This window comes from Rhinolophus sinicus, linkage group LG03 (assembly GCF_036562045.2).
Source record: "Rhinolophus sinicus isolate RSC01 linkage group LG03, ASM3656204v1, whole genome shotgun sequence".
NCBI classification, from domain to species: Eukaryota; Metazoa; Chordata; class Mammalia; order Chiroptera; family Rhinolophidae; genus Rhinolophus; species Rhinolophus sinicus.
The window spans coordinates 72176135-72200589 of record NC_133753.1 but is presented as its reverse complement, the minus strand read 5'-3'; the positions used below and the strand labels follow the sequence as shown (position 1 = coordinate 72200589).

General features: G+C 37.9%; 1 protein-coding gene across 8 annotated transcripts in view; it reads left to right on the top strand.

Moving 5' to 3' along the window:
* The window catches only part of CHD8 (chromodomain helicase DNA binding protein 8), a 57981-nt gene that overhangs the window by 17173 nt on the left and 16353 nt on the right, over window positions 1–24455 (top strand). For 6 of the 8 annotated variants that reach the window (XM_019713557.2, XM_074328019.1, XM_019713556.2 and 3 more), the window contains exons 2-14: window positions 1325–2382; window positions 3240–3611; window positions 4320–4705; window positions 5727–5841; window positions 12470–12652; window positions 12734–12802; window positions 13530–13585; window positions 14106–14223; window positions 17200–17283; window positions 21025–21162; window positions 22460–22581; window positions 22723–22966; window positions 23934–24110. In XM_019713557.2, coding sequence (XP_019569116.1) covers window positions 1540–2382; window positions 3240–3611; window positions 4320–4705; window positions 5727–5841; window positions 12470–12652; window positions 12734–12802; window positions 13530–13585; window positions 14106–14223; window positions 17200–17283; window positions 21025–21162; window positions 22460–22581; window positions 22723–22966; window positions 23934–24110 — 2907 coding nt within the window. In that variant the 5' untranslated portion in view covers window positions 1325–1539. The remainder of the gene's footprint in view (window positions 1–1324; window positions 2383–3239; window positions 3612–4319; window positions 4706–5726; window positions 5842–12469; window positions 12653–12733; window positions 12803–13529; window positions 13586–14105; window positions 14224–17199; window positions 17284–21024; window positions 21163–22459; window positions 22582–22722; window positions 22967–23933; window positions 24111–24455) is intronic. The other 2 variants (XM_019713558.2, XM_019713559.2) reach the window with 1 other exon arrangement.

Sequence of the window (24455 nt, the reverse complement as noted above, 5' to 3'; positions counted from 1 at the left end):
GTTAATTCATTAAGTATTTTTTGAGTAGGTATTGTATATGTGATATCCTGCTGGTTCTTTAGGGAGTCACAGATAGATGAGACGTGGTCCCGTCATCCAGGAACTTGGTGTCTCTTGGGGAAAGAGGAGCTGAGCCACCTTGCAGGATTATGCAGGCTGTGCATTGAACATACTCATTATCGTCATTGATAATATGATTAATATGACAATTTTCCAGCAGATGGCAGACAGGCATCTTGAGGAGCAGGCAGCTTTTTATAATTTACACTAAGCAACCATTTGGGCCTTCAGAGGATATGGACAAGAGACTCATCATTTTAGTAAAATATTAAATATAAGTGCTTTCAGTAAGGTGCAAACAGTGCTGTGGTATTTAAAAAAGAAGAAGGGACCAAGTCATCACAAATAACTCTATTGTTGAAGGGGCAGTTTCAAGCCTCACCTTACGGAGCAGAAGACGTTTGAGGGTGGGAAAGATTTCAGCTGGGAGAGATGTTTGGGAAGGTGGGTGTTCCAGGCAGAAGCTAATAGCATACTGGGCAAAGAGCTGCAGACAGGAATCACGCTATGGCAACTGTGGTCTAATTGGACTGGAATATAAGAAACGATGAGAGAAAGTTGGGAATATAAACTGGAACTGAAATGTAGAATTCTTTGAATGTCTTGCAAAGGAAGTTTTTTTATCTTAAATATGGGAAAGGGAGGAGGGGATTCAGAACAGAAATACTATGTATGGATTAATTGATATGTTACCTAGAATAAAGTTTATGAAACTTCCTGGGTAAAATTATACTAGAAGCTTATTAGCAAGACTGTACTATGAGATTGGTTAAAGGTGTTGTTTTTGCCAGTAGTAAGTAAAAGTGTCTAAAATACAAGGAAATTTTATAAAATACAATATATCTAGAAGCCTTTATCTATAGTTATTGAAATGCTGCTGATATTGTTTAGTTCTGTGAACTTAAGAATCCTAAATAGAAGGTGAATGACTATTAAATTTCCTGATCTTTACCCAAAAATGGTAATTGTAAAAAGAAATGGACAGAGACAGCTGAATGATCTTGACAGAAGTTTCAAAGTGTGTAGGTATACGCATAAGAGTCCAAAAAGGGGGTTGATTTATTTTATTTATTTATTGTTTAGTTTCAGTTTTGAAGCGAAAATGTGGGTGTTATTTCTGCGTCATCTCTGTCCTCAGATTATCTCGTATTTCCCTTTTCTCTTACTATTTTGACATGATTTGATGTTAAGGGTAGTATCTAAGAAGGAGAAATTGTCTGAGGTCACCTACTTTGCTTATTTTTAATTTGTCTTCCCACAACAGGAGTTCCACCATCTTCCTCTGAAGACCTAGCCATCTTGCTCCATGAAGGTCAGGACAATCTGACATGCACTTGTTTCTTGCCTCTTTACCTGAAGAGTAGTCTTCTTCCATTGTGTACATTTTTTTCTTAATAGGGGAGGGGAGGGGAGAGCCAGTACCCCCCCTCCCCTTCCCTCCCTAGACCTTGGGAAAGTACCCTCCATTGCTTTCCCAAGATGGCAGACCCCATCATGGATCTGTTTGATGACCCAAATTTATTTGGCCTGGACTCTCTGACTGATGACAGCTTCAACCAAGTCACACAAGACCCCATTGAGGAAGCCCTTGGACTGCCAAGCTCTCTGGACTCCTTGGACCAGATGAACCAGGATGGTGGAGGTGGTGATGTGGGGAATCCATCAGCAAGTGACCTGGTCCCCCCACCAGAGGATACAGCCCCCACAGAACTTCCCAAAGAATCAACAGCTCCAGCTCCAGAATCTTTAACCTTGCATGATTATACCACTCAGCCCGTCAGCCAGGAGCAGCCAGCCCAACCTGTCTTACAGACACCGACGCCAACATCAGGCCGTTTGCAGGTCTCCAAGAGCCAGGAGATCCTGAGCCAAGGGAATCCGTTCATGGGTGTCTCTGCCACAGCTGTGGCCTCCGGCAGTGCTGGAGGGCAGCCGCCTCAGTCAGCCCCTAAGATTGTTATCCTTAAAGCCCCACCAAGCTCCTCAGTTACTGGTGCCCACGTGGCACAAATTCAGGCCCAAGGTATCACCAGCACAGCTCAGCCCCTGGTGGCTGGCACAGCCAATGGTGGAAAAGTCACTTTTACCAAAGTGCTAACCGGCACGCCCCTTCGACCAGGTGTTTCCATTGTCTCTGGTAATACAGTGTTGGCCGCCAAGGTCCCTGGGAACCAGGCTACTGTCCAGCGCATTGTCCAGCCCAGCCGACCTGTAAAGCAGCTGGTCCTACAGCCAGTTAAGGGTTCAGCTCCTGCTGGAAACCCTGGGGCCACAGGGCCCCCACTGAAGCCTGCAGTTACACTGACCTCTACACCTACCCAGGTGACTTGAGTGAAAGGGGGAGGTGAATTTTGGTTTAGTAAAGGGCCCGGCAGCTGTGATAGAGAACGCACACGAGAGCTAGCTCTAGGAAATCCTGTGTAAATTCCATCTTTGCTTTTTATCAGTTAGTGTTGACAGCCACGTACTTACTACTTATCTGATGGAAGCAGTTAGTGTTAACATATTTTTTGAGCTCTTACTACATGTTTACACTACCTAGCTGGTGCCGAACAGGACAGCGACAGCCCCTCTTCTTACAGAGCTCGCAGTCTGCTAGGAAAAGACATTTAGACAAGAGTTCACAATAATGTACGAAATAAAGTTTTGTGAGAAATATAGGATGCTATGGGAACAAGAATCATCCTTGCAAAAATATTTGTAAGACTTACAGAAGCTATGTGTATCTTTTTCCTGTTCTTATTGCTAAGATTGTCCTCCTACTTTGCCAGTGAAAAGGCGAATTTCTGTTGTAAGAAAGTAGAGGCTCTAGCCTCTGAATAGAGGACCAAAGAGGTTGGGGGGAGAGCGGCAGTATTAAGATAATAGCACCAGTATAAAGAAGCTATGAGGAGGCAGGTTTCAGTTCAGTATAAAGATGTTTGTTCTGATAGATTTCCAAAAAATAGAATGATTGCCTTAGAAGATAGCCTCACATCAGTTTTTTAAAAATAGTCCAATGTCCACTGGGCAGAAGTGTTGCAGAGAAGACTATCAGGAGAGATGGGAGGATGAACAAAGTGAATTGTACTGTCTTCCCATCCTCAGTTTTTATGATTCTAGGATGAGGAAAACTGGTGTATATATTCAAGTGTATACCATTCTTTAATGTTGTACCTCTTGCAATTTCCTTTCTTTAGGGTGAATCGAAACGCATCACCCTGGTCCTCCAGCAGCCACAGTCTGGAGGTCCCCAAGGACACCGGCATGTCGTGCTAGGGAGTCTACCAGGCAAGATAGTGTTACAGGGCAACCAGCTGGCAGCCCTCACTCAAGCCAAGAATGCCCAGGGGCAGCCCGCCAAAGTAGTAACTATCCAGCTGCAGGTGCAGCAGCCACAGCAGAAAATCCAGATTGTACCACAGCCTCCATCATCACAGCCGCAGCCCCAGCAGCCACCCTCAGCACAGCCAGTGACTCTCTCCTCTGTGCAGCAGGCTCAGATAATGGGACCAGGACAGACCCCAGGACAAAGACTTTCAGTTCCGCTGAAGGTGGTGCTGCAGCCACAGGTGAGACTGACACTGTTAGGAAGGAAAACAGACCTCTCAGTCCCTCGCTGTTTCCCTCCATACCACTCATTGTAAATCTGGGGCCAGGCTAGAGTGATACCTCTGAACTGAGATGTAGCCTTTTCTTTCTTTCACCCATGGAAACCTGGTTTTAATTATATCATGAAAATATTTGAGGGTTATTGTTGGGTTTGGGATAACAGATGAGTATTTGTATTTGAACTGTTTCATTTATAATCTTTACCTAATCTTGTGAAATAAAAATGGTTTGAAATACCCTCTCATTTGAAAGATAAAGAAATAGTCTTAAAGAGGTCAAGTGATTATCAATCCTCCCACCCCCCAGGCAGATAAAGGTAGGCCAAGAGTGGAATTTAAATTTTTTTATTTTTAGCCCAGAAACCAGTATGGCTATATTGTTTGAAACTTTTCTGGAACAGTGGAGATGGGTATTGATATTAGGAGCATGGCTAAAGGATTAAGTTTAATTTGGCACAATTCTTGCCTTTTCTTAGCGCCTTCCCACCAAAAATCTTTTTTTTTTTTTTTTTTTTTTTAATGTGTTTAGGTTCAGTGAGACTTGTTCTGAGCCTGGTTCTTGAGGAATTAGAAAACTAAAGTTTCTAGCCTTCCTGCTTCAGAGCTGGGTTTTATTTAGACCTTTTAACTTACAAGCATGTTGAAATTTTAGCGTCTTTATTTCTACAGGCTGGCTCTTCCCAAGGGGCCTCTTCTGGGCTTTCCGTAGTTAAAGTCCTAAGTGCCAGTGAAGTGGCAGCTCTGTCCTCACCAGCCAGCTCTGCTCCTCATGCTGGGGGCAAGACAGGAATGGAGGAAAACCGTAGGCTGGAGCACCAGAAGAAGCAAGAGAAAGCCAATCGGATTGTAGCAGAAGCCATTGCCAGGGCTCGTGCCCGGGGTGAGCAGAACATACCTCGAGTCCTGAATGAGGATGAGTTGCCCAGTGTTCGGCCTGAGGAGGAAGGTGAAAAGAAACGTCGGAAAAAGAGCAGTGGGGAGAGACTCAAGGAAGAAAAGCCAAAGAAGAGCAAAACATCTGGTACCTCCAAAACCAAGGGCAAGAGTAAACTGAAGTGAGTACACCCTTTCCTATTCTGCTGGGACATTTGAGGGCAGTGCACTCATTTTTAAGTTAGTGTTGAGAGGAAATACTTGTGTTTAGTAGTAAGCAACATAGTTCAAGGTGATCTATCTGTCAGAGGACATAAGGCCTTTTCTCTGTCCAATGCTTATATGATTTGTTTAAATAGAGATTTGCAAATTAGCATATTTTGGAAGAGAAACACTAAGGCACAGGAAAGATCATTCTGTTAGAGATTACATTTAAAAGCTGTGACTATGTTTTTATACATTTTTCCTGATTTGGTCTCACTGTAGTGTGAAAGATTTCTCAGTACCCTCCTGCTACCCACATCAGTAAAAGAGAGCCTCTGGAGACATAGCTGCTCTGTTCTTGCATCTCCTGTGTGAATTAAAGAAGATTTCAGCAACCGCTGTTAGTCTAAGCAGTGTGGACAGAACCATGGCTTACCACATAATTCCTGTCACGATTGAGTGTCCTCTCTTTCCTTTTCAGTTCTTAAAACATCACTCCTTTCTCCCTAGCTTCCACTGCCTGGGATTCTTCAGGCTTTGTGGTACTTATTTGTACAGGATTTTTCAGGTTTTTTTTTAAAAAAGGGTTCATATCTATTATCTTATTTGATCCTCAACAACTGTCAGGCCAGGTATTGTCAATGTTTACAAATAAAGAAACTAATGCCCAACTGGGACTAAAATAAGACCTTGTAATTCTTAGCCCGGTATTCATTCTGCTATGTTATGCTACCTTCCTTCAGGTATTTGTGAATACAGTGATAGCCAGAATTTGTCAAATCTGGTGTAAAGGTCAGCCAATGGTTTAGAAACCCCAATATCTCTCTCTTTTTTTTTTTTTTTTCAAACACCCTACTCAATAGCTCTATGTCCCAGCAAATGAAGATCTAGACACTGCTGTCTAGAAGCTTCATCTGTTCTGGTTTAGTTTAATTATACTTTCTTACTCCTAAGTTATCCTTGCCCTCATTGAAAATGATTCTGTTTTTTCCATTTTAGCACCATCACTCCTGTGGTGGGTAAGAAGAGAAAGCGCAATACCTCCTCTGATAATTCAGATGTGGAAGTTATGCCTGCACAATCACCCCGGGAAGATGAAGAAAGCAGCATTCAGGTAAAAGTATCCCTAAAGAATTTAGTAGAAAAATCTTGTTTAATTTTGACAAACCAGGGGTCGATACTGAGAATCTTTAAGCCTATGCACATTTCAACAGTTTTTCTAAATAAGGGGTAGGACCTGGTCATGGTAATGTCTTTTAAATTTTTATCTTTTTAGGCAAAAAGCATATTACTATAAAAATAGCAATATTCATTTCCGCAACTCTAGTATTTCAAAAACTGAGCAAATATGAAATCCTGCTGCATGATTATTATGGTTATATCAGTACTTTGGTGTCTCTTAGGATCACTCAGCCATCTCTTCTGCCGTACCTTTCCTGCACGTCAGGGTTCTCGCTCTGAGTGGGCTGCTTAAGCACAGTATTTTCTCTTTTGAAGATGAGACACATTGGAAGAGAATAAAAGAAGCTGGACCAGAAAAACTTTAGTTCTCTGTCTCTGATTGTTGCCTTAGGGTGCCATTTTTGGCTGTACTTTCCAACTATAGAAAAAACCTGGTATTTCGGTTCAGGAGACCCATAGTTCTCCTAAGTAGCTCCATGAGCATGGCACATTTGTTTAACTTAGCTTTATCTGAATTCCTCATCTGTAAACAACCCTTAAGTGCCTCTCTAGTTATTAATATTTATAAATGCCTCCCTTCTTTCTTAATATACATTCAATACATTGACATATTGATCCTTGGGTTCTCATGGGGGAAATTAACCTGTAAGAATAGCTAAGACATTTTTGAAAAGGAAAATGAGGCAGAAACTAGATTTAACAGACATGAAATAATAATTACTAAGAGTTTACAATTAGAGAAGAAATAATAAAAGATAATGAAGTCTAGAAATAGATACATATAGTTATGAGAATTTAGGATATGAATTAAAATGCCATTTTAAATTAATGGAGAGAAAAACTATTTAATAAATTATGTCAGGACAACTGGCTACCCACTTAGGAAAAATAAATAAAGCTAGATAAAACTGCATTTTTGTGTCACTCCTTAAACAAAAACAAATTCTAGGTTAATTGAAAGGCTAAATACAAGAATTGAAATCATGAACTTTATATAAGTCATGAATTTTTTTATAGTTATCAAGTGGGGTAGATCTTTCTAAGGAGGGCATTAAATTCAGAAGTCATAAAGGGAAAGATTGATAATATATTTGTCTGTATAAATTATGCATGTATAACAAAAAAATATAAACAGTATAGTGGTTAAGAGAAAATTTTGCTCTGGAACAAAGTTTCCTGGGTTCTCATCTTAACTCTGCTATTTACTAACCTTGTCACTTCAGGCAAGTTTGCTTAACCTCTTGGTGCCTTAATTTCCTCATCTCTAAAATGCAGATAATACTTACCAAGAAGAGTTGTTAGGAAGATTGAATGTACACATTTATAAAGCACATAGAACAGTACTGAGCTCATGCTAAGAGAGCATAATAAGAGTTATATATATGTTAAATAAATGGTTAAATGAAGTATTTGTTAAATAATCAAAAAAACAAACTGAAGGCAATCTATAATACAAGAATTACAAAGATTAGTGAAATTTAAAAAGTTGTGTATTAGTTTGTTAGGGCTGCTATAACAAAATACTACAGACGGGTGGCTTCAACAGTAGAAATTTATTTTCTCACAGTTCTGAAAGCTAGAAGTCCAAGATTAAGGGGTCAGCTGTTTGGTTACCTCTGAGACTTCTCTCCTTGGCTTGCAGATGGCCACCTTCTCTCTGTGTCCTCACATGGTCTTTTCTCTGCGTACATCTCTGGTGTGTTTCTGTGTGTCCTCTTCTTATAAAGACACTCTTCTTATAAAGACACTAATCAAATTGAATGAGGGTCCACCCCAACAGCGTCATTTTACGTAATCACCTCTTTAAAGTCCCTGTCTTTAAATACAGTTGCATTCTGAGGTGCTAGAGGTTAGGGCTTCAACATAAGAATTTTGGGAGACACACTTCAGCTCATAAAAAGTGGTAATACCAGTGTTGGCAATAGAGTTAAGGAACGGGCACTTTATACATAGTTGATGGGACTGTTGAGACAATCTTTTGGCAAGTCAGTGTGTGACAAAATTTAAAATGTTAATACTCTTCGATGCAATGATTCTACACCCAGGAAACTACTTTATGAATATATTCTCAAAAGTATGCAGTGATGGATGTATTACAGCAATAATTGCAATAGCAGAAATATTCAAAAATTAAATGTCCTTTGGTGGAGAAATAGTTAAGTAAAATTATGAAAATCCATGTAGACTACTACGTGGCAATTAAAAATAATGAAATAGAGTAGGGTGTGCTAATGTGGAAAATTCTCCACATTAAGTCTAAAAAGCTAGGTGTAGAATAGTGTATAATACAGGCATACCTCGTTTTATTGCACTTTGCTTTGTTGCACTTTGCAGGTAATGCATTTTTCACAAATTGAAGGTAAGAGCCTCCATTAACAAAAATATTATGACTTCCTGAAGGCTCAGATGATGGTTAGCATTTTGTAGCAATAAAGTGTTTTTTAATTAAGGTATGTACATTGGTTTTTTTTTAGACATAATGCCATTGCACAGTTAATAAACTACAGAATAGTGTAAACATAACTTTTATGTGCACTGGGAAACCATAAAATTTGTGTGACTTGCTTTTTTATGATATTTGCTTTATTGTGGTGGTTTGGAACCAAACCCACAGTATCTCCAAGGTATGCTTGTATCTCTTTAATAACTTTTAAAGAGAGAGACAGAGAATACATACATGTATATGCATCCATTTTCCCCCCCTAGAAGGATACCCAAGAAATTTTTAATATATGAGGTGGGATCACAAAATATGGTGAATGTTTACATTAAAAAAATTATTACAGTAAAAGACACATTACCATTAATCCCCCTCAAAATACTCCCTCTCGCTTCGAACACACTTACCCATTGTTCTTGCCGCTTTCTGAAGCAGTTCTGGAAGTCCTCTTTTGTGAGTGTCTTTAGTTGCGCTGTCGTTGCTGCCTCGATGTCCTAAATAGTTTTGACTTTGGGGAAGAGCCAGAAGTCGCACGGTGCCAGATCTAGTGAATAAGGTGAATGAGGACACACAGTAATATGTTTATTTGACAGAAATTGCCGTATACCAGCAGTGATATGTGAGACAGAGCCTTTCCATAGTGATCACAAAATACAGTGAATGCTGCTGCAGAGTGCCGTCCAAGGGAAAGGCAGGGATCTTCGATACGGGAAGTGGCACATAGAACCTTAGTAACTGTGTGACAAGTTTCAACTTGTTCAGTGCTGTCAGTTGGGTGTGAGCTGCAGTTGAGAGAAGGTGTGTTTTAAAGTGTGCCATAAATCATCCTCCATCATGATAATGCTTCGTTTTACACATCGTTTCTGCTATACAGCAGTTGCTGTCAAATAAAAACAACAGTGTGTCCTCATCCACCTTATTCACTGGATCTGGTACTGTACAACTTCTGGCCCTTCCCCAAAGTCAGAATGATTCAGGACATCGAGGCAGCCACAATAGCGCAACTATAAAGACACTCATGAAACAGGACTTCCAGCACTGCTTCAGAAAGTGGCAAGAACGATGGGATAAGTGTGTTCGAAGTGAGGGGGAGTGTTTTGAGGGGATTAATGGCAATGTGTCCTTTACTGTAATAAATTTTGTTTTTATTTAAACATTCACCTATTGTTTCATCACACCTCATATATCTTTGAGGCAAGGGGTTGAAGAATAAGTGGTCATGATTACTGTACTTTCATTTTTTGTTCTTTCGAATTGTGAGGGTTTATTTTAACCTCCTGACCACCAGTTTCCATTTTGTTTTTTAGGCTAAAAGATATATATGTAAAATAATAGCAATGCAAAAAAGTACACACTATGATAGTCTCCTAATCTATGTCCCAACTTCATAGTCCTCTCTGTAACATCAATTCTCTTCCCCAATTTTTGCGTGTATATATTTCCAGAAGTATTCTTTACTTTTATGAGCACTCTACTTCTACTTCCAGTTAGTATTCTGTACTTACTCTTCTGTACCGTGCTTTTATTTCCCCAATAATACATTTTAGAGGTTGTTCTTTGTCAGAAAACATAAATCCAGCCCATTCTTCCCTCCACCCTCATTTAATTATGAAAATTTTGAAACATATACAGAAGTAGAGAGGTTATTTAATGAAGTTGCATGTTCCATCACCCCAGAAAGTTCCCTTATACCCTCGTCCAGACAATCCACCCCCTCCTCCCATGGGCAATCATTGTTCTGATTTCTGTTACCATGGGTTAACTTAGCCTGTTCTTGAACTTCGCGTAAATGGATTCATATAGTATGTACTCTTGAATCTCACTTCTTTTAGTATAATGTTTCTGAGATTGATTCATGTTGTTGAATATATCAGTTCATTCTTTTTTCGTTGAGAAATATTTTGTGAATTACCACAATATTTATCCATTCTCCTATTGATAGACATTTGGGTCGTTTCCAATTTGGAGCTATTATGAGTAAGGCTGCCATGAACAGCCTTAGTACATGTATTTTGTGAATATAGGTTTTCATATCTCATAGCTAAATACCCAGGAATGGAATTGATAGACTGTAGGGTAGTTAAACATATGAACATAACTTTATAAGAATTTGCCAGCTCCTGAAGTGATTGTGTTATTTTACACTTCCACCACTAATAAGAGTTCCAGTTCCACATCTTCAACTTTTGGCATTGTTGGTGCACCCCATTTTTAAAAAATAATAGCTCTATAATCTATTTTTTGACCATGTCGTGATTTGTTTAACCAATCCCCTGTTGCTAGGCATTTAGATTTTCTCTGGTCTTCTACCAGAAGTAATGTTGCAGAGATTTGTACATACGTGCAAATTTATCTCTGTAGGATAATATCTTTGAAGTAGAATTGCTGGATCAAAGGCTATTGTCAAATATTCTTCTATAGAGGTCATGCCCATGTGTACTCTCACCAATAGTGCATGAGTTCCTGTTTCAAATATTTGCTTGAACTTGCTGATTTTTCCATCTGTTATGTGCAGAAAAACTGGTATCTCAGTTTAGTTGATTTTATTGTAATTATTTTATTATGAGTGTAACTATTTTATTATGAGCATCTTTTTACATTTAAAAGCCACTTGTGATTTTTTTTGTGAACTGTGTATTCATGTTATTTGTCCATGTTTTTATTGTGTTATTGATCTTTTCCTTGTTCAAAAAAACTCTTTATTCTTACGAAATATATCATATAGCATTTCCCCTCTCAGTTTATTATTTGTCTCAACTTTGTTTATAATGGATTATATTATACACATAAATTTTTTTCAAGGTGGAATTGATCAGTTATTAGAAACACCTTTCCTACTCCTGGATTATAAAAAATACGTATTTTCTTTTAGAAATGTTATACCTCTGTTTTAATTTTATATCTTTGATCCTTTTATAATTTTATTTAATTCATCTTCTAGATGTCTAGCCATTTGTTTTCAGTCTCATTTATAGACTATCTACTTTTTCCTTACTGATTAGAAGTGCTATTTTTATCATGTTCTAAATCCCATAAGTATTTTAGTGTATATTTGGACACTATTTCATTGACCTGTTTATCTCTCCTTGGAGAGGTACCACGCTGGGTTAATTAGTGTAGCTTTATATTGTCCTTAATATCTGGTAAGGCCCAGTATTTTTCATATTTTTCCTGGTTATTCTTGGATATTTATTTCTCCATTTGAATTTTAGAATCAGCTTTGCAAATTAAAAAGTTTTATTTGGTTTTGTAGAATTTATATAATTAGGGAGAATTAAGTCTTCTTATTCCAGAACAGTACATATTAGTTTTTATTCAGGTCTTTCTATGTCCTACAGTGTTTTAAAGTTTTCTTCATATAGATTTTGTATATTTCTTACTAAATTTAATCCTTTAGATACTCTCTTTGTTTTCATAAATATAATAGATTTTTTTTTCGTTGTATTTTCTGGTTGATTCTATATAGAATGCTATTGAGTATTAAAGTAATTAAAAAATGTTTTTCTTGAGCATTTGCGATCTTGCTGCTTTGAATATGTCATCAGTTTGCTCAAATAAACTCATAAAAATTCAAAAAAAAAAAATTTTACTCAGACACTTGAAAGAATAAGGTAGGTTTAAAATGTATCGATATGGAAAATACCTCCAAGAAATACTAACTAAAAAAGTAAGCAGCAATATGCTACATATAGTCTGATTCTATTTATTGAAAAAAAAACACAAAACAACTTTAGAACTAAAACAAAGAAACGAAATTAGAAACAAAGTATTCTTGCACCTTTGCACTTCAGGGTTGCTTCTGGTGTGAAGTTCACTACACCCTGCAGGCTGAGAGTCCTGTTTCACTTCCTAGAGCTGCTTGCCAGTAATACCGTGTTGTCTTTCAGATAGATTCTGGTTCTTTGATAAAACAATTCAGCAAATTAATGCATAGTCAGTACGTAGAATAAATTATATGGTTTGACATTATATAGTTTGGTAAATAAGCTCTCTCCTTTTGGTTTAATTTTTTCATGGGGATTTTGGAGCAAAATCTAAGTATATGACAATAGGCAGATTGTTTTAAAGGGCTTCTCTTTAAGAGACTATGCAGTTATGTTAACCATTTTTGCCTTTACAGAAGAGACGCTCAAACCGTCAAGTTAAGCGAAAAAAATATACAGAGGACCTGGATATAAAGATCACAGATGATGAAGAAGAAGAAGAAGTGGATGTAACTGGTCCAATAAAAACTGAGCCTATCCTCCCTGAACCAGTGCAGGAACCCGATGGCGAGACTTTGCCTTCCATGCAGTTCTTTGTGGTAAGCTGAGAACTTAGGCAATTTGAGAGGTTCATCCTGCTGCTCACAATCTCTGTTGACTGACTGCATCTTTTGCTACAGGAGAATCCCAGTGAAGAAGATGCAGCCATTGTAGACAAAGTGCTTTCTATGAGGATTGTGAAGAAGGAGGTGAGGACGCTATATATTTTTTTTAATTAAATGTGTCAGGTGACATTGATTAATAACATTATAGAAGTTTCAGATATATAATTCTATAATACATCATCTGTGTGTTGCATTGCGTGCTCACCACGCAATGTCTAGTCTCCTTCCATCACCATGTATTTGATCCCCTTTACCCTCTTCAACCTCTCCCTCTCCCACTCCCCCTCTGGTAACCACCGTACTGTTGTCTGTGTCTGTGAATTTTATTTGTATGTTTTGCTTATTCGTTTGTTGCTTTTTGTTTTATATCCCACATGTAAGTGAAATCCTATGGTTCTTGTCCTTTTCCATCTGACACATTTTGTTTAGCATGATAATCTCGAGACCCATTCATGTTGTCACAAATAGAAGCCTCTACCTTTATGTCAGTCTATAATACTACATTCTCAGGCTTTCTTTAATGAACACCTTTGGATGTCAGATTATATTGTTACAGGGTAGTTATGAGAGATGATGGAAGAAAGTTAGCTAGAAAATAGAAACTGTCTTATTGCCAATCTTTTGCTTATCTGTTTAAAATGGGTAAAGGCTTATTTTCTTCAGTTATGAGGACTTTAGTATTGAAGACCAAATTAGTTTTTTAACCCCTCAGTCAATAATATATATTGGTATGACGTGCTACCATGTATGGTTAAAATGAAAGGTTCTTTGATAAATCAAGTGTTAGTAACTGGAATTTCTTTCTTCTCAGCTTCCTTCTGGACAGTATACTGAAGCAGAAGAATTCTTTGTCAAGTACAAGAACTAGTATGTGATCTGTGCAAAAAGCTTTTCACCCCAAACTCCACAGGGTTGTAAAAAGTTCTCCTGTATAGTCTATCGTGGGGGGGGAATGTGTCTCTTTTTTTATAGTCTCCTAGCACAAATTGTTGTTTTCAGTGAAGAAAATGCCTACTCAGAGAGAAGTTCAGAAATTGATATGACTCTTACTATTCCCCTGCAGGAAGGTGGGGTAAGGGTGGTTCCTGATAAAACCCCTTGTGACCCTCTATGCCTTACTCTAACATTAAGACCTTGATACTCAAAAGTGTGATCTGTGAACCAGCAGAATTAGCATTGTTTGGATACTTGTTAGAAATGTGAACTTTTAAGCCCACCCTAGATCAGGTGGTTTGCGTGCAAATTCAAGTTTAAGAATCACTGATCTACGCGACTATCTCCCCGTTTAAGCATGTACTTATGTCTACTGGCTAATCCCCAAATCTCAAACACTAGCCTACTAATTCCCCTTTCTTACACGATGACTGACTGTTTCCATCCCCTTCAGCTCCTATCTGCACTGTGAATGGGCTACTATCTCCCAACTAGAGAAGGATAAGAGGATCCATCAAAAACTAAAGCGCTTCAAAACGAAAATGGCTCAGATGAGACACTTCTTCCATGAGGTAATTAAGAATAGGTATTGTCTATCTGTTTCATAGAAGCATAAATTTCTGGAGTTACAAGCCTTGACTGATTCTTCAGAAGACTTACAGTTGCTTTGTGTGTGTATGTATATCACTGGACTTTTCCTTAATTGCTCCATGCTTAATTTTGCCAGGTCAAAGTATGATCTTTCTATAAATTACAGGATATTTTGATATTGACTTGCTCAGTACTCATGAAGTATCTTCAAAACAGATGATAAACTGGCCTCTGGTCCACTCGTAATGTCAGTCTTAGCAGTTGATGATATCTGTAGCCATAAGCAACCATGTCATTAAGAGAACATTTATTTTCTCAAATTTCTAATCCAGCATAACTAGAAATAGTGATTAATGAGTGTTTGTTTCCCATATCCAGTGTTACTACTAAACACTGGAGCATGCACAAAGGTCTTTTCAGCCATATATTAGTTCTCTGTTTTGCTTTGAAAGCTTTATGTACATAACCCTTTGCCAAACTGGGATTTTTCATCATTATTTTATATAGAGTGCTAAGTGCCTTGAGAAGAAGGATTACTTTTCACAGCTTCTTAGAGCTAACGAGGAAAAGGTCTAGTAAAAAAGATTGAGAAAAGGAATAATGTGTATGTAGCTTCAGCAAAAAAACAAACAAACAAACAAACAAAAACCAGTTCTGGCTGAATACATTTGATAAAACTAACTTTATACCACTAGGTTTGCCAATTTATTATTTTACATATTACCTAGAGAGGGCAAGTAGGGTCATGCAGGTCTCCTAATTTCTTTTTAAATGAATATAATGATAATTGCATTTTGTGTTTTCATCTGTGTTCTTTTAAAGCCTAATCTGTGAAATGTATAATGAAACTGTAATGCCGTTCCAGCTGGTATTAGATGTACAATTTGTGATGATCATTGAACCAAGCTCTACTAACTTACGCCAATTAAATCTGCCTTTCTAGGTTGGCACTTAACCAAATTAGCCATTCATGTATTCATCATTTATTATGTGCTAGTCACTATGGTAAACAAACCACACAAGGTCTGTGTTTACAGCTCACTGTATGATTGGGGAGAGAGAAATTAAAAAAAAAAAATTCAAACTGATAAGTGCCAGGAAAGAAGGAGCACAAAGAGACAAGAAGAAGGAAAAAAAGCCTACATTACTTTGGATAGTTAGGGAAGACTTCTCTGAGAATTGAATTTTGAATAGGAGTTAACAAGAGTATGAACACAAGTAAATATTAATAGCATCCTTGGAATGGGAAACATGTTAGGGCCTTGAGAAAGAAGAAACAACTGAAAGAACGAGCAAAAGACAGTGCAATTGATGGACCATAGAAAGTGAATGGCCCAAAATGAGATCAGAAATTTAGGCAAGCAGGTGCTTATAGATAGTTTGGTTTTAGTTTTGTTTTTATTCTAAGTGCAAAAGGAAGCCATTGAACTATTTAAAATAGGTCAAAAGACAATCCAATTTTCACTTCTAAAAGATCACCTAGACTTTGGAGGATGGATTAGAGAAGAGTAACAAAAGTAAAGTGAACAGTAAGGAGGCAGTTTTCTAGATGAAAAATTATGCGTTCGATTGGAGTGCTTTTAGTGGGCAGAGACAATGGATAGATTTGAATTTATTTTAAAGTAAAATTGACAGGACTTGGTGTGATGGTTTATATAGATGAGTTTCTGGTCTGAGTAAATGAGTTGAGGTGGGATCATTTATTGCAGTATGGAAGATTTTAGAAGCAACCAATTGGGGAAAAATCAAGAATTTAGATTAAACAGTGTTAAAGTCCCTTAATGTATGTCTAGTATGCAGATGGATATATAGATCTGGGTTTTTCAGGGTGCCATTAAAATTTGGAATTTATCAGCATATAAATAATTATTAAAGACTTAATGGATAAAGTCACCTGTGGGTAAAGTTCTATATTTTCTAATAGTTCTATACTTTCTTATAGAAAGTTCTTTAATAAGAGAATGGATGTGAGCCCAGAACCAATCTTGAAGGAATTCTCCCAAATTTAGAGTTCCCGGTAAAGGAGAAAAAATTTTATGCAGAGTGGAAGAAAGATTAGGAAAAAGATAATGTCAGAAAAACAAAGGGAAAAAGTGTTTTAGGAAGAAAGGGGTTTTTCCTTAAGGTTTCTTTGTGATCTCTCTTTGGAATGTTGGATTTTTTATCTTGGTATATCACCCAACGCTGGATACCAGTGACTCAGAAGAAAAGAGCCAGTGAAGGTGATTGAGAGTTGTCCAAAACAAAAAACAAACCCAAAAGAAAGGGGGAAGAGGGCCACCAAGAGAGTATGCTGTCCCACAAAAGCCAAGGGAAGGGAAGTGCTTTAAGGAGAGAATGATGAATTATTGAATACTATGTAGAGGTAAAGTAATAAGGTACAGAAATGTTTCCATTGTATTTGGCAATGTGGAGATCGTTAATGATCTCCACATTGCCAAATACGCAACTCCAGTGTAGTTGTGTGATGGAAGTGGAACGAAGAGTGAACTGGATTGGACAAGTGAAGGAGGTGATGAAATGGGGATACCATATATTTAAAACTCTTGGGAAGTTTGAGTATGGAGCAGAACAGGAAAATAGTTGCAGGGGTATGTAGAGTCAAGGGAGGTCTTTTAAGATGTGAAATAGTAGAGTATATTTGTGTGTTTATGGGGATGATCCAGTAGAGAAAGATTCCTAAGAAGGCGAGAAGGGATGGCATCCAGAGCATATGTGGCGAGAATGAAGGGTCTCTGTCATAACGGAAGAAGAGGCACTTTCTCTGGTAACAGAGGAGATGTGTGCAGATGCAGGTAGTTTGTACGATTTGATATGAAAATGTGGAATTTCCTTCTGATGGCTTCTGTTTTCTTAAGACATTTTGAAGTAAGGTCATCACCTAAAGGTGGGATGGAGGGTGGGTTTACTGGACAGTGATCTTTTGATCTCATTGTTGGGTTTCCTAACTTCTCTAGGACGAAGAGCCCTTCAATCCAGACTACGTGGAGGTGGACAGGATATTGGATGAGTCTCACAGCATTGACAAGGACAATGGGGAGGTGAGTTGGTTCATGGAGGAGTGTGAAAAGTCACTTGTACATTTCTGCTGGAGCTGCTTGCCCCCTCTTTATTTTTCAGATATGACTGAAAAATCCCTTGGACCGAAAAGGTATTTTGGTTTTTTTCTGAGGGATCCTTAAAATGATACTGGCAAGGTAAGGGAGTAGGGAAAGAGGCTAAAAGGAAAGATTCCCATAAAGTTAAACACGTGGGAGCTATATTTATAAGTACTGGGAACTATGTTTCCAAGTACTCATTCACCTTGGTCTCATTGTCTTTGATGTTATATGGGAGACCCTGACATTCACTTGGGGGTGAGATGTGGTGAGAAGGAAAGGGGTACTTCACAAATCTCCATACTTAATGAATATAAAAATACTTGTTACAGACTCATAGCTTTCTCAGTGTTGTTATTTATTCTTACCATCAGTGAAATGCGTTTTCATTTGTTATTAAAATAGATCTACTGTATTTGAATCTGTACTTTTAAACAGATAGTGGAGTCCCACATCCACAGATTCATATTCAGTAGATCTAGGGTGGGACCCAGAGATCTGTATTTTTTAGTTCTCCAAGCAATTCTCATGTATAGCTTGATTTGGGAATCACTGCACTAAAGCTTTCTTAGATTGGGGAGTAGATTTTAAGTATGCTAAAACACTTGTTGATTCAACTTCATAAATCACTTTTTTCATTTTCCAAGTAAGAGTCATATAGATCTAAGCCACCAGTAAATTCACCATTCTGTCATTTAAATTTATTTCAAACTTACTTAGGCTGTGACGCACCATTTCCTTAGAACTCTTCACTTTCTTTTCACTTTCACTAGTACTTGTTGGTTTAGCTTTGCAGGGCCATATTTTGTAAAGTTTTTTTATTTATTTTTTATTTTTTATGGATTATTTTATTTTTTTTAATTAAAGTTTATTGGGGTGACAATTGTTAGTAAAGTTACATAAAATTCAGGTATTCAATTCTGTATTACATCCTCTATAAATCACGTTGTGCGTTCTCCACCCAGAGTCAGTTCTCCTTCCATCACCATATATTTGATCCCCTTTACCCTCATCTACCACCCCCCTCCCCCTTACCCTCTGGTAACCACTAAACTATTGTCTGTGTCTGTGAGTTTTTGTTTCTCATTTGCTTGTCTTCTTTTGTTTTTGGTTTATATACCACATATCAGTGAAATCATATAGTTCTCTGCTTTTTCTTATTTCGCTTAGCATTATACTCTCAAGATCCATCTATGTTGTCACAAATGGTCCTATTTCATCTTTTCTTACTGCCGAATAGTATCCCACTGTGTATATATACCACAACTTCTTCATCCATTCATCTGTCGAAGGATGTTTTGGTTGTTTCCATGTCTTGGCCTCCGTAAATAAAGCTGCAATGAACATTGGAGCACACGTGTCTTTATGGATAAATGTTTTCAGATTTTTTGGGTAGATACCCAGGAGAGGGATTGCTGGGTCATATGGTAATTCTATGCATAATTTTTTGAGGAACCTCCACACTGCTTTCCATAGTGCATATTTTGTAAAGTTTTTATCACTTCTGACTCACTGCTTACACAATGACAAATAGAAAACAACAGAACCTTGTTAAGATGTCAGTGCTGGGTAGTGAGCTACGCTCTCTCACGAGCTAAGTGATTTATTTGGTCCCAAACATCAGCATTATCAGACCTAAGAGTCAGTCTTCCCCCTGTAAAATCCAAAGTTTCTTTTACTCCATTTTATAAGCCTTCAGGGTCACTAAGATAGTAGAACCATAGATGTCCAAGGCCTATTACAATTCCATATGTCTTCAAATCTTAACAAGCATGCCTCAGATAACATATACTCTGCTTTTGGGTTAGGGTGGTTATTATTGTTTGTTGTTCATTTGTGGGAGATGAGTGGGGAATGGACCAGTTATTAGTCAGGACAGGTTAGTTACTGTAAAATTTTCATTATTTTCAGGATCTCGGCCTTGCTTTCTGCTACCATACTTACTTACCCTTCCAAAAGTAATTGTACTTTGATTAGACCCCTTTGGAATATTTTGCAATTGGCGTGACAGATTAAAATATTTTAGTGTTCTGGTATTGTAATTTATGCTCCCAATATTGGATAATAACATTCTTGTGCCTATTTTATCTTTCTCTAAAATGAGTTTAATTTGTCATTCTTTTTACATAACCTGATAGTGGAAATAAATATAATAAATAGGTATTAATGTCCTTGGAAAAGTAAGTTATAATGTTGTATATGTGTGACCTGGACCAGTGGCTTTATGTAGAAAGTGACTTGAGGCATTACAATAAAGAAAAAGGTACAAGAGCAACTAGATTCTAGGGATTTGATTTTTGTTTTCTTTTTTTAAGATTTTATTGGGGAAGGGGAACAGGACTTTATTGGGGAACAGTGTGTACTTCCAGGCCTTTTTTCCAAGTCAAGTTGTTGTCCTTTCAATCTTAGTTGTGGAGGGTGCCGTTCAGCTTCAAGTTGTCCTTTCAGTCTTAGTTGTGGAGGGCGCAGCTCAGCTCCAGGTCCAGTTGATGTTTTCTAGTTGCAGGGGGCACAGCCCACCATCCCTTGCGGGACTCGAGGAATTGAACTGGCAGCCTTGTGGTTGAGAGCCCCCGCTCCAACCAACTGAGCCATCCGGGAGGCAGCTCAGCTCAAGTTGCCGTGTTCAATCTTAGTTGCAGGGGGCGGAGCCCACCATCCCTTGAGGGACTCGAGGAATTGAACTGGCAACCTTGGTTGAGAGCCCACTGGCCCATGTGGGAATCGAACCGGCAGCCTTCGGAATTAGGAGTATGGAGCTCTAACCGCCTGAGCCACCGGGCCGGCCCCTTCTAGGGATTTCTTGATCTGTGACTCTGCAGACTTCTTGCTGACTGTTTTAAGGGGTATTCTATAAATTGATAATTAGAGACTCCTGTTGATTACACTAGGCCCAGTGTAATCCTTCTTGCTTCACTCAAGACAAAACTGGAAATGCAGTTCGTGCATTGATCATATGTGGATAGTGAGAATAGGAGCCATTTACCATTCGTTGGTCACTGCCCCTTCCCTTGCAGTAGAATGCCTACAGAGAGCCTAGTACCATGGATGGAGCTTCAGCATTTCTCCTTCATTTTCACTCTTGTTACCTCTCTTCAGTGACACCTCTCGAAGTTATCTCTTAACTTCCTGAGGCTCACAAGGAAATCTCTTTACCACCATATGACTGCTTTCTGAAGTAGCATTTGCACTCAGAGCTCCAGGAGCTCAGAAGCTCAGTGATTTCAGCCCTGCTCTGCTCCTGTGGGTTTAACCTGTTCCTCACTTGTAAAAGTAGCCTGGCTTCCACTGTATCAAATTCAGTGCCAGGAGAGTAGTATGAAACAGCTATCTGTATCTTTTAATTTCGACCTAATTCAATACAATACAGGAAAATAGATTTTTTTTTTGCACCTGCTTGGTTGATGAGCATAATGTATCAGTACTTACTGTTCTAGAAACTACTGGTTAGAAATTTCACTTTTGGAACAGATTCTGAAAAATTGCCCGGAAAAGTGATCAAAATCATGAATAGCATAGGGCATCAGCAGGTGAAACTACGGTTGGCATTTTCAGCCTTACTTTTTCAGCACCTTTTTAGGTGTTGACATTCTGTGATCTGATTCTTTAGTCAAATTCTTATTTTTTAACCACAGTAGAGAACACAGAATCAGTTTATAAAGACTTTGGCTTCTTCTCTCCTAGCCTGTAATTTACTACCTGGTGAAATGGTGCTCTCTGCCCTATGAGGATAGTACCTGGGAGCTGAAAGAGGATGTTGACGAGGGCAAGATTCGAGAATTTAAACGCATCCAGTCCAGGCACCCAGAACTCAAAAGGGTGGTAAGTACATTTGTGTTTAGAATATAACATCCATTCCATATAGGCAGTGACTTAATTTTCCCCCTATAGAAGTTTATGTTGTTGTTTTGGCTTTTTGTTATTGAAATTTTCAAACATATACAAAAGTTGAAAAAAATAGTATCATGTACCATCACCCAACTTTAACAATTAATACATGCCATAGCCAATCTTGTTTCATGTGATTTCTCTACCCATGCATTTCCCTGTTTCCCAGATTGTTTTAAAGCAAATCCCAGATTCCTTTGTTTCATCTGTAAATATTTCAGTGTTTATCTCTAAAAATAAATAATACTGTATACACCTGAAAAAATTTAACCATTCCTAGTATCATCAAATTAGCAATCACTGTATATATTTCCCTGATTCTCTTCTAATTTTTGTTAAATTGTTTGAGTGGAATCCTAAATAACGTCCATATATTGCTTTTGATTAATAAGTCTCAAAGCTCTTAATTATAGTTCCCCTTGATTTCCTCTCCCTCCTTTGCCGTTTTCTCTTGAAGAAACCAGGTGGTTTGTCCTCTAGGGTTTTCCATAGTCTGAAGTTTGCCAATTGCATTCCCCTTGGAACTTTTTATCATGTTCTCTGTCGCTTATGTTTCACATAGTGGTTAGATATAGAGCAGCACTGTGCATCAGAAGGTTTTAGAGCTGTGCTATCCAACATAGTAGCCACTAGCTACATTTCAAATGCTCAGTAGTTACATGTAGCTAGTGGTAAAACATTTTTTTATCATTGTAGACAGTTCCATTAGATATCAGTATTCTAGAGGCTTGATCAGATGGGGGAGGGAGGCCACTGAATCTACTTCACAGCTGGTTCTACCAGGTTTTCTTCTGTGGTGTTATCAGCCATTTACCACATTGCCTAGATCCATTCTTTAAGAATTTTAAAATGATGATATTTTAATTCTATCATTTCTTCATTTATTAGCCAAGTCTTCTATTAAAAGAAATGTTTTCTTTTTTGGTTACCTGGAGATAGAGATGGCATAGTGAAAAGGATGCTTTGTTCTTTTTCTTCATTTTCTAGTTTTTAAAATAATGAACTAGTTTCCTGGCATCCTCCAAAAGTGACCAGTGGGTTTTTCCTCTTTTTTTTTGCCCTCCACTTTTTAAAAAAGTTTCATTATGAACTCATGAATTTGAATATACTTAGCATGTTTTAATCCAAGCAGTAATGTTTGGGAATTGACTTTCCATTACTAGAATTACCTAGTAAGTTTGTCTAATGTTAATGTCTCCACCTCATTTATTCAAATTTCCTGTTTTTTTAGAATCGTCCACAGGCAAGTGCCTGGAAGAAGTTGGAGCTGTCACATGAGTATAAAAACAGAAACCAGTTACGGGAATATCAGTTGGAAGGGGTCAATTGGCTGCTCTTTAATTGGTATAACAGGTAAAGAAAAGCGTGGTCCCTCAGATGTAGGCTTACTCTGGGATTATTTTCATTTTTCTATTTAAACAGTTTCTTTTTATGTACTTTTTAAAAGATGTTATCTTTTTGACATGCTTTTCATTTTCCATGGTGAATCTGCAGGCAGAACTGCATCCTGGCTGATGAGATGGGATTGGGCAAAACCATTCAGTCCATTGCCTTCTTGCAGGAGGTATATAATGTAGGCATCCATGGCCCCTTCCTGGTCATTGCCCCTTTGTCCACAATTACGAACTGGGAGCGAGAATTCAATACATGGACAGAGATGAATACTATTGTGTATCATGGCAGTCTGGCCAGCCGGCAGATGATTCAGCAATATGAAATGTACTGCAAAGATTCACGGGTGAGTTGTATGTCATGGAATGTTATGGTTTACAGAGAGTGGGCCAAAGTACCTGATATTTTAGAGGCTTCACTCTGAATAAAAGACTCTTACTGAGGCTCTCTGTGATTTAAGGCATTTTTGTCTAGATTGTGCGTGGCAGTTTTTGGTCTATGCTGTTTTGATCCCGTGGACATTTAGATCCAGGGGAAGTTCTGACTTTATTTATGAATACATACATTTTAAATAGAATTTTATCAGAATTGATGAGTTTTCATCAAAGTATTTTCCAGAATGAAATTCATTTAGCCACTTTATTAATTTCTTGACCCATATGGTGGTGAACTTAAGCCATTTCATTTCTTTTTTTAAAGTCTGTTAAAATTTTCATCAAGATCCTTTTTCTGTATAAATTTGAAAAAAAAATTTTTTAATTTATCCATCCTTAACATCAGATTTTATGAACTGTTTTTCAACCATTAGTTTTCTGTGGTTTTTATTTAGACAAAACCAAATTTATTCAAGTTTTGTTATACTACTCTTAATTTTGTTAAGATGTTTCAATTCTTCTGTCCATTTTTAGACAGTAACCAATATTGCTATGTACTCTATTAGTGGTTTTCACTTTTAGTTTTGTCTTGTATGTTTCAGTAATGCCCAACATTTGTGGATTTCAGTGTTAACCAACAGTAGATCTCGGGCTGAGATACATGATCTAGGTATACCGCAGAGTCAGAAATACCCAGATTCATTCAGTGAAGTCTGTCACTTTCCCAAGAAACTGAATATGTTGAGGAGGCAATGTGTCTCACACTGAGTGATTTGGCACTGTTTATCAGAAAGATAAACAGCAGTGGAGGAGGGTGGTGGTGCAGTTTGTGTTTCCCATTAAGCCTGTCTGAATATAGAAAAGAAAATGTGTAATTCAGAAGAGCTCCTCCCTTAGGTACATTTTAGTCTTTTCCTGACTTACTGCCTTCATGCTTAGGGGCGTCTCATCCCAGGTGCATACAAGTTTGATGCCCTGATCACTACTTTTGAGATGATTTTATCAGACTGTCCTGAGCTTCGTGAGATTGAATGGCGTTGTGTCATCATTGATGAGGCCCATCGACTAAAGAACCGTAACTGCAAGTTGCTCGATAGTCTCAAACACATGGACCTGGTGAGTTCCTCACACTCACTTGTGGGCAGAGGACCTGAAATTAAAATAACCCACATTCCCTGGAGAATTAATATAACCCTAATTTAGCAGAAAAGAAAAAAGAATGAAAATCTATGTATTGGGTAGTAGGTATGGCTTACAGTAATGGTAATCTAAAAGTCAAAAATGTCATTTAAATTTTAGAATTGGAAGGCAACTGTAGGTTAGTGGTTCTCAACCAGGTGGAGAGGTTGGCTACTATATTAGTTACCTAATGCTGCATAACAAACTACCCTAAAACTTGGTGACTTAGAACAACAACCATATTTTTCATGGTTCTCTAGCTCAGCAACTTGGGCTGGGCTC